At 42.6% G+C, this 16592-nt stretch overlaps 1 protein-coding gene and 1 long non-coding RNA gene across 2 annotated transcripts in view; one reads left to right on the top strand and one right to left on the bottom strand.

The window, feature by feature from the left end:
* Positions 1–12586, top strand: part of prpf4 (pre-mRNA splicing tri-snRNP complex factor PRPF4) — a 49439-nt gene extending 36853 nt beyond the window's left edge. The window contains exons 13-14 of the mRNA XM_073052179.1: positions 10120–10238; positions 11835–12586. Coding sequence (XP_072908280.1) covers positions 10120–10238; positions 11835–12028 — 313 coding nt within the window. The 3' untranslated portion in view covers positions 12029–12586. The remainder of the gene's footprint in view (positions 1–10119; positions 10239–11834) is intronic.
* Positions 6621–14093, bottom strand: LOC140731013 (uncharacterized). The gene is made up of 3 exons (XR_012099718.1): positions 13669–14093; positions 11472–11574; positions 6621–7706 (listed from the first exon to the last, which is right to left on the bottom strand). It is a non-coding gene; the product is annotated as an uncharacterized lncRNA (long non-coding RNA).
* Between the last annotated feature and the right edge of the window lie 2499 nt (positions 14094–16592).

The raw sequence follows: 16592 nt of genomic DNA, 5'->3' as shown, positions 1-16592 counted from the left end.
ATCCCACAGGCACCAGCAGCGTCTGGACTGGGCTTTTAGGAATCCATTGTCCCAAACTGAATTTACAATACATTTATTTGGTATTTTACGTGCTAAGCATAAAGGACGATTCCATATTTACAAAGTATAGATAATGCTTTCTTTGAGACTACATGCAAACTTCACACCTGGTCTGCATCCATCCCACAGACGCCAGCATCATCTGTGGACTGGGATTCACAGCTTTTAGGAAATGCATTTGTACAAACTAAATCCACAATACATTGTCAAGGAACAGAAGACTGGTGGCCAAAGCCATTTGCTAAATGTAAATTACCTAAACCCAAAAATCAGTCTTAACAGGCATCATCCCTGATGAAGGTGGCAGAGTTTGTCATCAAAACATCAGCTAAAGTCGATTTATTGTATCCAGCTGGTGGCCTGAGAAGAGTTTATTTGTCATGTCATTTGGGAAAGTACTAGATCCTTTTTGAGAAAAGTCTTTGACAAGATAAAACCTGGGAGGTTATTCAAGAATGTTGGAGGTTATGGGCTTAAACGGAAGGATAGCAAACTGTTTAAAAAGGAAGGGTAGAGGGTTAGAAAAGGCTTTTTCAGAGTTGATGATAATGTTACTTTGGGTTCAAAACAAATATAGCTTTTATTCTCTGTATACTTTGAATTATTTCTGTATTGGATTTGGTGCGATGAAGGAAACTTCAGATTATAGAAAACATAGAAACATAGAAAACCTACAACACAATACAGGTCCTTTGGCCCACAAAGCTGTGCCGAACATGTCCTTACCTGAGAACTACCTAGGCTTACCCATAGCCCTCTATTTTTCTAATCTCCATGTACCTATCCAGGAGTCTCTTAAAAGACCCTATTGTTTCCACCTCCACCATTGCCACTGGCATCCCATTCCACGCACACCACTCTCTGCGTAAAAAAGCTTACCCCTGATGTCTCCTCTATATCTACTTCCAAGCACCTTAAAATTATGCCCTCTCGTGCTAGCCATTTCAGCCTGGGGAAAAGCCTCTGACTATCCACATGATCAATGCCTCTCATCATCTTATACACCTCTATCAGGTCACCTGTCATCCTCCGTCGCTCCAAGGAGAAAAGGCTGAGTTCATTCAACCTATTTTCATAAGGCATGCTCCCCAGTCCAGGCAACCTCCTGGATTGCACCCTTTCTATGGTTTCCACATCCTTCCTGTAGTGAAACGACCAGAATTGAGCACAGTACAGGTTTCCCCCGCTATCCGAAGGTAGAGTGTTCCTATGAAACAGATCGTAAGCCAGAATGTCATAAAGTTGAATAAGCAATTACTGTTTATTTATATGGGAAAATTTGTGAGTGTTCCCAGACCCAAAAATTAACCTACAAAATCATGCCAAATATCACACAAAACCTAAAATAACAGTAACATATAGTAAAAGCAGGAATGATATGATAAATACACAGCCTTTATAAAGCAGAAATACTTTTCTGCAATCATTGCAGCACTGTCTAGCATAGCGAAAATCTCACTACGTAGTGTATAATCTCACTACAGAGCGGAAGCAGTCTCTCCAGTAACCTTTAAGCTATGAAGCTGCCAAATCATACCAAATAACACATAAAAATATACAGCCTATATAAAGTAGAAATAATGTATGTACAGTGTAGTTTCACTTAACCGAAATCAGGAAGACCGCGAGCTCACTGATGATGGTGTGTTAGGCTGAGTAGTCGGAGGTTGGGGTACTTGGCAATTTTTTCCAATAAATTGCAGTTTCATCACAGTTAAACACTTGCTTATACGAATAACCACCTTCTGTAATTATTTCTGCTGGGAACTTTTCGGCAGCTTCGGTATCAGCCGAAGCACTCTCTCCAGTAAACTTTAAGCTATGAAGCTGCCCTCGCCTCAGAAACCGATCAAACCACCCATGACTACCTTTTAAATTCCACTTTCACAACACTTTCATCACCATCGTCCAGGGCTTTCTGTTTCAGCTTATTAAAAAGACTGACTGATTTCTCCTTAAGTAGAAGATAACTTAATGGAACACCATGCTTTGTACACCCATCAATCCACTCAAGCAAAGGACTTTCCACTTTATCCATATTGGATGCCAACTAAGACAGACCACTTTGCTATGAGCAGAACCAACAGTAACATCGGCAGCTTTCAAGATTCTTTCTCTCTGCGTATAAATAGAGCGAATGGTTCAACGCGCAGAAAATGTCCTAACTTCGTTCACCATGATTGAAACGCTTGATTACATCTAGTTTTGCGCTAAGTGTAACACCCTTACGAGCTCTTTTAGGCTCTTCCGATACCTTAGAACTCATCTTGCTAACAGATGCACAAAATAAATCGACATAAAGCACAGATGCTCACAGGCACGTGTTCAAGCAGTGGCGGCTAGAACGCAGTTCCGGGGGAGGAGCTTGGCTGCTCAGGGCGCGCGCTGCATTTCTCGTAACAGTGAAAACACCTTCTGTTAGCGAAAACAGGTAACTAATGTAGGTCTTTCATAACAGTGAGGTGTCGTAAAGCGAACGTTCAGAAAACGGGCCACCTGTACTCCAAGTGGGATCTGACCAGGGTCCTATATAGCTACAACATAACCTCTCGGCTCAAACTCAATCCTACGATTGATGAAGGCCAATGCACCACGTACCTTTTTAACCATAGGGTCAACCTGCGTAGCAGCTTTGAGTGTCCTGTGGACTCGGACCCCAAGATCCCTCTGATCCTCCACACTGCCAAGGGTCTTACCATTAATACTATATTCTGCCATCATATTTGACCTACCAAAATGAACCACTTCACACTTATCTGGGTTGAACTCCATCTGCCACTTCTCAGCCCAGTTCTACATCCTGTCGATGTCCCACTGTAACCTCTGACAGCTCTCCACACTGTCCACAACAACCCCAACCTTTGTGTCATCAGCAAATTTACTAACCCATCCCTCCACTTCCTCATCCAGGTCATTTATAAAAATCATGAAGAGTAGGGGTCCCAGAACAGATCCCTGAGGCACACCACTGGTCACTGGCCTCCATGCAGAATATGACCCATCTACAAACCACTCTTTGCCTTCAGTGGGCAAGCCAATTCTGGATCCACAAAGCAATGTCCCCTTGGACCCTATGCCTCTTTACTTTGTCAATAAGCCTTGCAGTGGGGTACCTTATCAAATGCCTTGCTGAAATCCATATACACTACATCTACTGCTCTAACTTCCATCAATGTGTTCACTCACATCCTCAAAAAATTCAATCAGGCTCGTAAGGCATGATCTGCCTTTGACAAAGCCATGCTAACCATTCCTAATCATATTATACCTCTCTAAATGTTCATAAATCCTGCTTCTCGGGATCTTCTCCATTAAATTACCAACCACTGAAGTAAGGCCTATCCCTACTCCCTTTCCTGAATAAGTGAACTACATCCACTACCCTCCAATCCTCCGGATCCTCTCCCGCCCTCAGTGATTATGCAAAGATCATCGCCAGAGGCTCGGCAATCTCCTCTCTTGCTTCCCACTGTAGCCTGGGATACATCCCGTCCAGTCCCGGGACTTATCCAACTTGATGCTTTCCAAAAGCTCCAGCACATCCTCTTCCTTAATATCTACATGCTCAAGCTTTTCAGTCCACTGCAAGTCATCCCTACAATCGCCAAGATCCTGTTCCGTAGTGGATACTGAAGCAAAGTATTCATAAGTACCTCTGTTATCTCCTCCAGTTCCATACACACTTTTCCACTGTCACACTTGATTGGTCCTATTCTGTCACATCTTATCCTCCTGTTCTTCACATATTTGTGGAATGCCATGGGGTTTTCCTTAATCCTGTCCGCCAAGGACTTCTCATGGTCCCTTCTGGCTCTCCTAATTTCATTCTTAAGCTCCTTCCTGCTAGCCTTATAATCTTCTAGATCTCTATCATTACCTAGTTTTTTGAACTTTTCGTAAGTTTTTCTTCTTGTCTAGATTTACAACAGCCTTCACACACCAGGTAGGGTTCCTGTACCCTACCATCCTTTCCCTGTTTCATTGGAATGTACCTATGCAGAACCTCATGCAAATACGCCATGAATATTTGCCGCATTTCTTCTGTACGTTTCCCTGAGAACATCTGTTTCCAATTTACACTTCCAAGTTCCTGCCTGATAGCCTCATATTTCCCCTGACTCCAATTAAACGTTTCCCTAACTTGTCTGTTCCCATCCCTCTCCAATGCTATGGTAAAGGAGATAGAATTGGGATCACTATCTCCAAAATGCTCTTCCACTGAGAGACCTGACACCTGACCAGGTTCATTTCCCAATATCAGATCAAGTACAGCCTCTCCTCTTGTAGGCTTATCTACATATTGTGTCAAGAAACCTTCCTGAACACACCTAACAAACTCCACCCCATCTAAACCCCTTGCTCTAGGGAGATGCCAGTCAATATCTGGGAAATTAAAATCTCCCACCATAACAACCCTGTTAATATTACTCCTTTCCAGAATCTGTCTCCCTATCTGCTCTTCGATGTCCCTGTTACTATTGGGTGATCTATATAAAAACACCTAGTAGAGTTATTGACCCCTTCCTATTCCTGACTTCCATCCACAGAGACTCCGTAGACAACCCCTCCATGACTTCCTCCTTTTCTACAGCCGTGACACTCTCTCTGATCAATAGTGCCACGCCCCCAACTCTTTTGCCTCCCTCCCTGTCCTTTCTGAAACATCTAGAGCCTGGCACTTACATAGCCATTCCTGCCCCTGCACCATCCAAGTCTCTGTAATGGCCACAACATCATAGCTGCAAGTGCTGATCCATGCTCTAAGCTCATCCACTTTATTCATAATACTTCTTGCATTAAAATAAACACATCTCAAGCCATCAGTCTGAGCATGTCCCTTCTCTATCACCTGCCTATCCTCCCTTTTCCAAGGTTTCTCAATTTGTGAGCCAACCTCCTTTTCTTCCATCACTTCAGATCGGTTCCCAGCCCCGAGCAATTCTAGTTTAAACTCTCCACAATGGCCTTTGCAAACCTCCCCGCCAGGATATTGGTCCCCTTGGGATTCAAGTGCAACCCATCCTTTTTGTACAGGTCACACCTACCACAGAAGAGGTCCCAATGATCCAGAAATCTGAATCCCTGCCCCCTGCTCCAATCCCTCAGCCACGCATTTATCTTCCACCTCACTCTATTCCAATACTCACTCTCACGTGGCACAGGCAGTAATCCCGAGATGACTACCTTTGAGGTCCTGCTTCTCAACTTCCTTCCTAACTCCCTGTAGTCTGTTTTTAGGACGACCTCCTTTCTCCTGCCTGTATCGTTCGTACCAATATGTACCACAACCTCTGGCTGTTCTCCTTCCCACTTCAAGATATTGTGGATGCGATCAGAAACATCTCAGACCCTGGCACCTGGGAGGCAAATTACCATCCCCGTTTCTTTCCTGTGTCCACAGAATTGCCTGTCTGACCCCCTAACTGTGATAGTCCCCTATCACTGCAGCCATCTCTTCCTTTCCCTACCCTTCTGAGCCACAGGGCCAGACTCAGTGCCAGAGGGACGACCGCTGTTGCTTCCCCCAGGTAGGCCATCTCCCTCAACAGTATTCAAGCAGGAGTATTGTTAAGGGGGACAGCCACTGGGGTACTCTATCCCGGAGTGTCTACCTGCCTCCTTACTCTCCATGACCAGATGAAGGTCATTGAGCTGCATCTCCAGCTCCCTAACGCCGTGCTTAAGGAGCTGCTGCTCGATGCACCTGAAGCAGATGTGGCTGTCCAAGAGGCTGGGAGTCTCCAGGACTTCCCACGTCTGACACCGAACACAGAAAATCAGCCTCACACACATACTTTCTGTCTGTATTCTAAACAGATAACCTACTTCGCCTTGACCCTTTATCGCCGAAGCCCTGTTGAGCCAATGCCTTTCTGCTCTGTCTCCCTCTACTCTGGACGCCCGCTGTATAAAGCTGCCCTCTTTTTAAACTCTATCCACTGTTCTCACTGACCGACCTCCACGCGCTTGCGCAGTCGTGACCCATTCAAACCGCTGAAGAAATAACAGTCACCTTTTCAATTCTGCTCGCTTTTAAACTCCTCCCGCTGTTCTCACTGGCTGACCTCCATGTGCTTGCGCAGTCGTGCCCCATTTAAACCACTGAAGAAATTACCTTAGATTATACCTAATCAAAAGGCGTAGTGTTCATTGGAACACTACAGGATAAGCAGAGAAGTAGCAGGCAGAAATGAATGTCAGCAGGTGTAAAGTGATGTATTTTAGTTTTAGAAAACACAGCCCTGAATAGGCTCAATGCTGAGGAAGAGCAGGGGTAAAACTCACAGGAGCAGTACAACATTGTCACAGTTGATAAAATGAAAACAACAAATCTACTGGGTTTTCACTGTGATAGTGAAACCCCCAGATTTCCTTAGCTGTGTAGGTCTAGGGAAGTCACTCTGTGGTCCTGCTAAACCAGTAATGAGATGGCTCTCCCACTGCAAATCTCGGTTTGTGTGGATGCTGTGTAATTTGTTACCCTGTTACAAATCAGTGCCACGAAATAACAACAGTACACTGCATATGATTAAAGGAATTATATTTATGAATCTCAACTAAAGTGCTAATAAAGAAAAACAAAAAGAAAAGGGCCTATTTTAATTAAGCAGTCAAATGTGCACAACTTGGAGCTCAACACTTCACCAATATTCACCGATCCTCAGTCGATCTCGGCATCTGACTTCATCGAATCACGGCCCCCCACCGGGTCGAATCCTACGACCTGATCCCTCCAGCGTCTTCTCTCTTCTTTTCATGCCGAACAAAAGCCCCAAGACCAACCTTGGTACCCCTCACCAAAAGAAAACCTCCCCCCAGTTCCAGCATACTAATTGGATGGCACACATTCCTCATCGTCCCTTCAACAATAACCCAAATGGCTGAAAGCAGAACAGACTTTTCTTTCAGAACTGCTAAATGAAATACCTGCAGCATAGCAGTAAAAATGTGAACCAGGGTATTACAGTAGTATAAAATAAAACAGGGTGACGTATTAAGAACCTGTTACCACACCTCAGAACTTCCTTCTTTGCAGTACACTGTACATAATGGGTCTTGCATTATGTGAAGAATCACCTCTGACAGCCAAGTCCAGTTCCTGCCTTTGCATGTGGCTTAGCCACTAAGCCCAGCAGAACTGTTTCTACTGACAGGAGAAGGGGAAAAGGCAGGCTACTGGCACCTTGAAACCAGTTGCTTTTGGCAGATGGGGCTTATCAGCCTGGTTGGCAGCTCATTGAGGAGAAGGAAAACTTTGATCTCAAACCTCTGCAATACCCACGCATGGGGAAGGCTTTGGGAATAAACCGCGAGGGAAAAATCCAGAGCTGGAGTCACTAAGGTAGTCCTCTGTTGAGTTCAAATCCGTCTGGCAGCTCCTGCAGCACTGCTGGTGCCAAACTGTATTGGTCTCTGCCGTTCCTTTGAGTTCATCAGATGTGTGGAGATGGGGAGCTTGCCCTCCATATTGTACTGCCCAGGCTTGTGAATCTAGACAGCTATAACACGACATCCATGGGCAGCGCTGACAGACGGAGGCCTCATGAAGAATATTGAGTCCTTTAGTATGGTACCATGCAAATTTACTCCAATGTTGCCAGTTACAAGGGAATCCAAAGATGTCGCAAAAAATTCTTCTGGATTTCCTAGGTTAAAGGCAGTATGATTAGTATTGTCTTAAAATTGTAAAAGGGTTACAGAGATTGACAGAGTGAGCAATTTCAAGTACCTGAGTGCCAACATCTCTGAGGAACTATTCTGGGCCCAACCTATCAATGCAGTTACAAATAAGGCACGACAGTGGATATATTTCATTAGGAGTTTGAGGAGCTCTGGTATGTCACCAAAGGCACTTGCAAATTTCTACAGATGTACTATGACAAGCATTGAACTGGCCGCATCACCATCTGGCGGGGGGGGGGGTGGTGCGGAGGGAACACTGCATACGGTCAAAATAAGCTGTAGAAAGGTGTAAACTCAGCCAGCTCCATCGTGGGCACTAGCTTCCCCAGCATCCTGGACATCTTCAAGAGCGATGCCTCAAAAGGGTGGCATCCATCATTAAGGATCCCTGTCACCCAGGGCGTGTCCTCTTCCCATTGCTATAGTCAGGGAGGAGGTACAGGAGCCTGAAGGCACACAATCACCATTTCTTCTCTTCTGTCATCCGATTGAACCCATGAACACTACCTCACTACTTACTTAATTTATCGATATATGTATTTAATTTATTATATTTCAGTTCTTATGTATTGTAACATACTGCTGCCGCACAACAAAAAGCTTATGGAATTTAAAAGTAGTTTATTAACTTAATTCAGAAAATGGCTGAAGCTGGAGATGGAAGAGAAGGTAGTGATAATGACCAGGTAGAGCTTTCATAAAGATCTGTATTCAAGCCTTAACCATTCAAGAAAGGGTGTGTCAGCATTGAAGGCAGTCCAGAAGAGATTCACTAGGTGCTTAACTGGGATGAAAGGATTACTCTCTCATTAGCAGATATAAAAGTTCAACTTTCATTCCTTAGTGTTTAGAAGAATTCGGGAGTGATCTTATTGAAGCACATAAGATCCAAAGGGAATGTGACAGAGATGTTGAGATGTTTCCACAAATGGGAGAACCCCGAACAGGATTACAAGATAATGGGAAGGGGGTGGGGGGGTGTTTTTTAAAACAGATGCATGGGTATTTTTTTCTTGAAGAGGGTGGTGAATTTCTGGAATCTTCCACCCCAGAGGATTGTGAAGGTCAGATCATTAAGGTATTTAAAGAGGAAATAAATATTTGAAAGATTGTGGAATTCCAGGCAGCGGGGCGGGCTCTAGCACAGAAGAGGAATTGAGGCCTAGGGAAATCAGCCATGACTGCACTGAATGGAAGCGCAGGTGTGAAGGGCCAGGTGGCCTATTCTATTTTCTTGTGCTGTTGTGTTCACTATCTTTTAATCACCAAGAAAGCCACAGTAGATACATTGACTGACATGATTATGCAGGCAAACAGTAGCAAATAGATTCAATTAGACAAATAGGTCTTTCACCTCTGACCTGGAAAAGATAGAGTAATTTGTAAGGGATGAAACACTGGTGGTCTACAGAATCTACAGAGGGCTTGTGGAGTCTCTGTACATAGGTGATACCATGGACCTGTACAGAAAGATCATTTGTACACTGGCCTTCACATTTAAATGACTAAAATACAAGGTAGATTCAAGATGTTAAAACTTTGCTAGATCCTGACTAATCTGCAGTTGCAGGTTTGTAAGCAGAGCTGGATACTACACTATGGGAAGGAAAGCAAAATCACACAAAGAAGGGGTGTACACTCTGGAATTTGGAAAGTCAAAAGGTTTTTCATAAATGACGGGTGAGTTAAGGATTAGAAGCATGGTCCAAACAAGTAGTTAGATCTTTCAAGAGTGATGCAATGGAGTACTGCTGCATGCAGAGGATGAGGGTTTTTACATTGTCTACAAGAAGGTTGGGATAATGACCAGAATGAAAGTGGGGGAAGATTTGAGATTTGATACAGAAATATGAGGGGTAATTATGAGTGGAGGCTTTTTCCACTGAGGTTGGATGAGACGTCAACAGTTGCTGTACTCCAAGTTCCTGCCAGCATGAGATTACCTGAGGAAGCAGTTCAAGAATGTTCTCAGAGCCACTTTGAAAATAATTAACGTTCCCCACCATTTTCTGAAGATCCCTGGTGCTTGTCAGGGTGGAGCCCAAGTTGCTGGAGTTATGAGGCAGCAATTCTACCAACTATGATCCTACCAACTTTGCTCTTTAATATGCTGCAATTGCTAATGCTCTCTTTATATTAAAAGATCTCTGAACTTGATATAATCCTTTGAAAAATTACCAACACATTTGTGGTGCTGCCATGTGGTACCCTGCAATCTACAGGTCATTGTGTACACAAGCAAGTAATACAGCATCTTTTAGATTATAGAATCGTAACTAAAGGAACTCCAGTTAATAAATAATGGTATATCACCGCAATTGGAATAATTATCTTCAGTCAGTTTCTTACTGGTAATGTTGTTGACTTTATTTTTAGATATCACGCAGCAACCGGAAGTGGCGACAACAGTTGCAAAGTTTGGGACCTGCGACAGCGGAAATGTATCTACACCATCCCAGCACATCATAACCTCCTGTCAGCAGTCAGGTTTCAGCGTAAGTATCACAGGCTGCAAGCCTACACTAAAACAATTGTGCCTTTGTGCTTAAAACAGAGATCAATAGGTTTAAATAAGCATTTGCAGCTTTAGATTTGATGGTTAAAAATAGGAAAAGCCTTTTTTTCTGGCAAAATTGTTGGTAACCAGATTATCATAACTCTAAGGGAATGACAAGAGATTCTAGCTTGTAGATTCCACTGGAGCTTCCAGAAAAAGCTTGAATATGTACAACAGAGCTCCATAAATCTGGCACTCTTGGGACTTCGATAGTGCTGGACTTGGGGATTTAAAAAAAAATACTGGATGTTACTTTTGTCACCATTCAAATACACTTGTATTTTAGCCTTTTATATTACACTGCAGTATAAATCAATTTCCCAGTGAATGCATTGTGTTAAAACAAATCGGGAAATGTACAAGCACTGTGGACCTTGCTCTGGCTACAGACTTGCCATATCCCTCACTTCTGATGTTCCAGTCCTCAACCCTCACTCTTGACTGTACATTCCCTGTCAGGATTCATGGCTCGGGCTGCATGCCTCAGCTCGCATTCTGGACAGAGTAATCCGGATGCTGGATCACCATACAATCAGATATAAGATCATTAGAGTGTCACAAGACAAGGGAAAGGGGGAATTTTACCATATGGGAAGCAGCATCTGGGTGGATGGTGCCAGCTGAAGAAAATAGCTGTGGAAAAAGATTAGATCATTTGGAGTGATTTTCTTTGGAGCAAAGGAGTGGCATTTTCCAGAGTTCAGATCGATACTCGCTCAAGTTGAGGGAGTCCAGGCAAATAATTGCAGAGTAATGAGGCTAATACCAATCAAATAGTTCTTATAAACAATCCAAGAGCCCACATCAAGTATAACTTGCAGTAGGTTGTCAGAGCTGTACTGTTGAGAGCCACTGGGGAAGGCCAAGGTATTATTTCTCATAGTTTATTCTAGTTGAAAGTTTGTGTGTGAGGTGAGGGCCATTACCAACAATTTCCTTCTTGGGTCTGGAGGGAAGAGCAATTTCATTAGAAAGGATGTTTCTCTGAAAGGTGCTTGTCTTGTGTTTGGGTTAGCCTCCTCCAGGGCTCCAGTCCTGCCTGGCATGTTCCCCTCACTGCAGCTGCCAGGTCACGTTGCCTGGCTCTCTCAGACCACTCATTCAGTCTGCTTTCTGCCTGAGTGAGTGAATTAGTTTTGATTTTTAAAGTAACATGCACTTTCATGCTTACTAAGATCACAAATTGACACAATTTGCCCCATCATCTTCCCTCTCCTTCACAGTCCAGCGTTACAGTTGTTCTGGCAACTGTGGTAGCCAGGTGTTGTGGGGCCCTGTGAATGAAGGTTGATAATTCCTTAATGTTTGAGATGTCTGACCTCATTCTGTGTAACATCAGTGCAAACAATAAAGAAGCATATCAAATGCTCCTTTGCAGTGGTGCCACACACGAGTAGATAATGTGCCATAACATCCAGTTCTTTGAACTGCCATATGCTGTACTTTGAATTATTTTTTTTTAGAAATGCTTCCTTCTTGTTGCTTTTTAATTCTGCCTTCATGCAGCTAACAGCTGATTTATGTCTCCCTGAAGCCACAGATGGACACTATCTCCTCACCGGTGCCTATGACAACACAGCAAAGATATGGAGCCACCCTGGGTGGTCACCGCTCAAAACAATGGCTGGCCATGAGGGCAAAGTGATGGGACTGGACATTTCTCCAAATGGGCAGCTGATTGCTACGTGTTCTTATGACAGGACCTTTAAACTCTGGACATCTGAGTAGACCAAAAGCAGCAGAACTTTGACAACCAACCACCTAAAGAGGGAGTGTCAGATGCAACCAAATTATTGGGAGCTAGTCACCAGGTTTCACAGTAACATGCCTTGTGAGACAGGAGTTGCCATGATCTGCTGGTCATTGACTTTATCACTATCATTTCTAGGCTTACAGGAATTATTTGGCTTTTGGACAGTTACATAGCTGATGGCAGTTGATGTGTATGAATGGTCCTCTTCCACAGTCCTCTGGAGAAGCAGAACCCTGAATGAGAACAAGTGGTGAATGGCATCTCAATTTCCAAAATAGAATGTTTTGAGTTCTTCACTGGCTTCCCATTTTCTGCTGAATGGTTTATAGGAAGTGCTGCTGCCAAGCTTTTGGGTTCAAAGCACTAAGGAAACCTTTGAGTTAAGGGCTATTTCTGGAATTGAACTAAAAGTTATTTGCTTGACAATGGAAAGCTGTGCGTTAACCCTGGAATCTGTCACTAATGTGTTAACCACATGGGTAAATGGCCTCTCCTTTGTAGCAGTGCTTTATAATAAATATTTTGATAAATAACTGCCTATGTAACTGTTTCCATGAGATGTGCAATAAATTGATTCCATCTGGTAAATACTGCCAAATAGAGATGCATTAACTATCAAGCACTTGGATTAGATTCTATAACTGATTTATTATTCTACTTGTAATCCTCCCCGAATATTCACTTAGCCTTCAGTTTGTTACTCATCCCTGCGGAATCTAATTGACTATATATATATATATAAAACCGCTATCCCTCCCATTTAACATATTTCTGTCCAAATTTATAACTTAACATTATATACTTCTGCAAAGCTACTTACTTTAAATTGAACATTATATGCCCAAGGTTATGAAGGCAGTTTTTAAAAAATGTATTAGCTTATTTTTTTAATGTATTTAAGCTTATTAGAAACTCATCCATAGAGTACTCAACCATTTATAAACTGTATAAATATGTGAATGTATAAGGTCCCAAAGGATCTTGACTAGGTGAGGGTGGAGAGCACTTTTAGAAATTCTAAACCTAAAGTCACTGTTAAAAGTAAGGGGTTGCTCGTTTAAGGATGGGACACCGTTTTTTGTTTCAGACGCTTATCAGTCTTTGTAACTCCTCCTTAAAGAGCATTGGAGGCAGGCATTTGATAATATCAGTCAGGAATAGGGAGTTGAGGATAAATCAGATCAATATCCTAGTGACGGAGAAGCAGGTCTGAGGAGCCACTTGGTTGCTCTAATTTCTATGTTCATACATTGGATGAAAAGCCAGTCACCAATAAAATAGTGACAAACTTCTCACTTGGTTTACAATATAAGATGCACCTGCATCTTTCTTCAATAAATTATTCTTTGTTTTATCTAATAATACAGCAAGCAGATCTGTTTGGAATGCAGCAGGCCAGGCAGCATCTATAGGGAGAAGCACTGTCGATGTTTCAGGCCGAGACCCTTCGTCAGGACTGACCTGGCCTGCTGCGTTCCACCAGCATTTTGTGTGTGTTGCTTGAATTTCCAGCGTCTGCAGGTTTCCTCGTGTTTGCTAGTAGATGTTTCATGTTTTGTCACTAATACCATAAAGTAGGTTACAAGCTCAAATGTAATCAAGAGGCTCACCTTACCTTAAGCCCATCACCCATATTGGGGCATTGCCAGTGTCCTCTGTCCTGGGCCAGTCTTTCAAGTTGTTGCCAAGTGTAGTCCATCTTTGAAGATGTTTCTTCCGCGGGATGAGGTCTTAGGAGCTTATGCTGGTATTTCTGCAGCACTGGGTTTTTACAGGATGAGGTTGCTAGCCCCATGTCCAACCTTCCCTGCCTTTCACAGCCGGGTTTGAGACTGTCCCATGACAGAGTTACCATTGGTATTAGTAATGCAAGTTAATCTTTAAGCGTCATTTGTAAAGGTAAGAATCATGGGGTTAATATGTTCATGTAATTCAACCCTCCCAAGTGAAAATGAAACTTTATGTCGGGTGGGAAGTAGGGGAATTTAGAAATTAGGAATTCCTGTGAAGTACAGTCTGAAAATATATTGGTGTACATGGTAGAAACGTGAACTATAAAGCTAACAAAATTCAAGAGAACAGCAAGTATGCAAGGGTAAAGATTTCAACCTTACTGATTCATGTCTAGGTATTCATAATATTGTATATATCCAGATCTTCTCAAATCTTCCAGCAGGTTGCACCTAACCCCACAAAGCTGTTCCAGGTTTAATTCCTGTTAGAGGTTGTAGAACCAAGTGCAAGTTTTTATGCTTGCTCGTACGTGATTCTTGCAGGAATGTGTGTCATCACCCATTGAAGGCAGGATTGAATTGGCCATTGGGTCTAATCCCTGCTGCCCTCATTGTCAATATTGCGGATGCCGAGGTTGGAACTGACTAGTATTTATGGTGTTCATGCCGAGATGGAAATCAGTAGCTTTGCAGTTGGTCCTCCACTAGTGAACTGAGGCAAGTGCACATAGAATCTGTGGGCTGCATGGCAGCAACGCCCAGACATACATCTTCCTACTCCTAGGAAAAGGTGCATGAAAGCACCTTTACCTGTCAGTTCCTCTCAAGTCACACTGTCTTAACTTGAACACTTAAAACCTGAGTTAAAACCTTGGAACTCACTATAACACTGTTTTCAGAGAGGGAGTAGCTTTATACTTATAATTTGAATATTTTCAACAGATTTTCCCCCTTAGCCTTAAGAAAATAATTCTAAATTTAATTGATCCTCATATTTAAAGATTTTCTCTGCACAAAACTGGGATCATACAGGTAAGCAGCATCTGTTCTCCCAAGTTCTTTACATTGTTGCTAAGTATATTGCCAAGCAGTTTATACAAACCTCTGGCTGAGACCAGATCATCGATTTGTGAAGATTTTGTCTATATTTACTGTAGTCATTTACAATGGCAAGGATTCTGTTTTCTCACTGTCTTAACAAGAGGTTTGAAAATATGCAGGTCCAACTCCTCGAGTCCCACTCCCCCTCTGAAAATGGAACATTTGTATAATACTGCCTCTCCTTGTTATTTAGGGTCTCTTTCAAACTGCTTATTGCATTTAATACAACATTTGGAGCATCTTAGTGGGTCAGACATGTAGAAACCTGGGTAAAATGTAGCTACAGCCAATTAATTGGATCAAAAGCTGCCTCATCCAATGCCTTTCAAAGCTAATTCTGGCTGGCTGCCGGTGGCTAGTGGTGTTCCACAACAGTTTGTGTTGGGACCACATATGCACTTATGCCAATGATTTGGATAACAGAATTGATGACTTTCTGGTCATGTTTAGGGACGATATGAAGGTAGGTCGGGAGGGGGAGGGAGCAGGTACTGTTGAGGAAGCAGGGAGACGTCAGAAGGACTTAGATTGGGAGAATGGGCAATGAAGTTCCAGATGGAATATAGCATAGGGAAGCTGTGGTCATGCACTTCAGTAGAAGAAATGAGGTGTAGACGATTTTCTAAACAGTGGGAAACTTAAGAGACTAGTGTTGCAGAAGAAATTGGGAAATCTCGTGCAGGATTCCCTAAAGGTAAACTTGCAGGTTGAGTCGGTAAGGAAGACAAATGCATTGTTAGCATTCATCCCAAAAGAACTACATTATAAAAACAGGGATGTAATGCTGGGGCTTTATAAGACATTGGTCATAACTTACTTAGAGTCTTACAAAAGATGTGTTGGCATGGAAGAAGATCAGAGAAGGATCAGGAGAATGAGTTCAGGAATGGAAGGGTTAATGCTTGAGGAACGTTTGATTGTGCTGGGCCAGTACTCACTGGAATTTAGCATGACGGGAGATCTCATTGAAACTTACGAATATTGAAAGATAGAGTGGATGTTGAGAGGGTGTTTCCAATAGTGGTTGAGTCTTAAGACCAGAGGGAGCATCCTCAGAGTAGGAGGACATCCATTTAGAACCTAGATGAGGAATTTCTTTAGCCAAACGGTAGTGAATCTGTGAATTCATTGCCACACACAGGTATATTTAAAACAGAAGTTGATAGTTGGTTGATCAGTCATGGTGTCAAAAATTATGGGGAGGAGGCATGTGAAAGGTATTGAGGGATAATAAATCAGCCATGATGGGATGGCAGAGCAGACTCGATGGGCTGAATGGCCAAATTCTTATGGTCTAAAGATTCCTTCATTTGCCATCACAATGAGTCTGTTTTCAGTATCTTTAATTAATATTCTGGTAAAAGTTCTACAGATTCAAAATAAAGGGATATTATTAAAGTTTGCATATCAGCACAAAAAAAATGTGAAACACAAGATCCAGATCAAGTAGCATTAAATAGATGGACTCTGTCTACAAGATCTTAATAGTCAGTACACAGTCAGCATATGTCTGGTTATGCTGTGCGGCCTTTATGAAGCCCTGCAGCCACTTGGATCTCCTTTAAAATTGATCTTGACTATCCCTATTGTATTACACTCCTGCATAATAAAAGTAAGAATTGTGGATTTACAGACATTGATTCTTCCACTTTTCAATTGGAAGATTTGGTTTATTTTAGTGTAAATCACTTCAGGAAATTGCCAG

The sequence above is a fragment of the Hemitrygon akajei genome, chromosome 7, assembly GCF_048418815.1.
Source record: "Hemitrygon akajei chromosome 7, sHemAka1.3, whole genome shotgun sequence".
NCBI lineage: Eukaryota > Metazoa > Chordata > Chondrichthyes > Myliobatiformes > Dasyatidae > Hemitrygon > Hemitrygon akajei.
The sequence above is the reverse complement of the archived record's forward strand: the minus strand, read 5'-3'. Positions and strand labels throughout refer to the sequence as shown.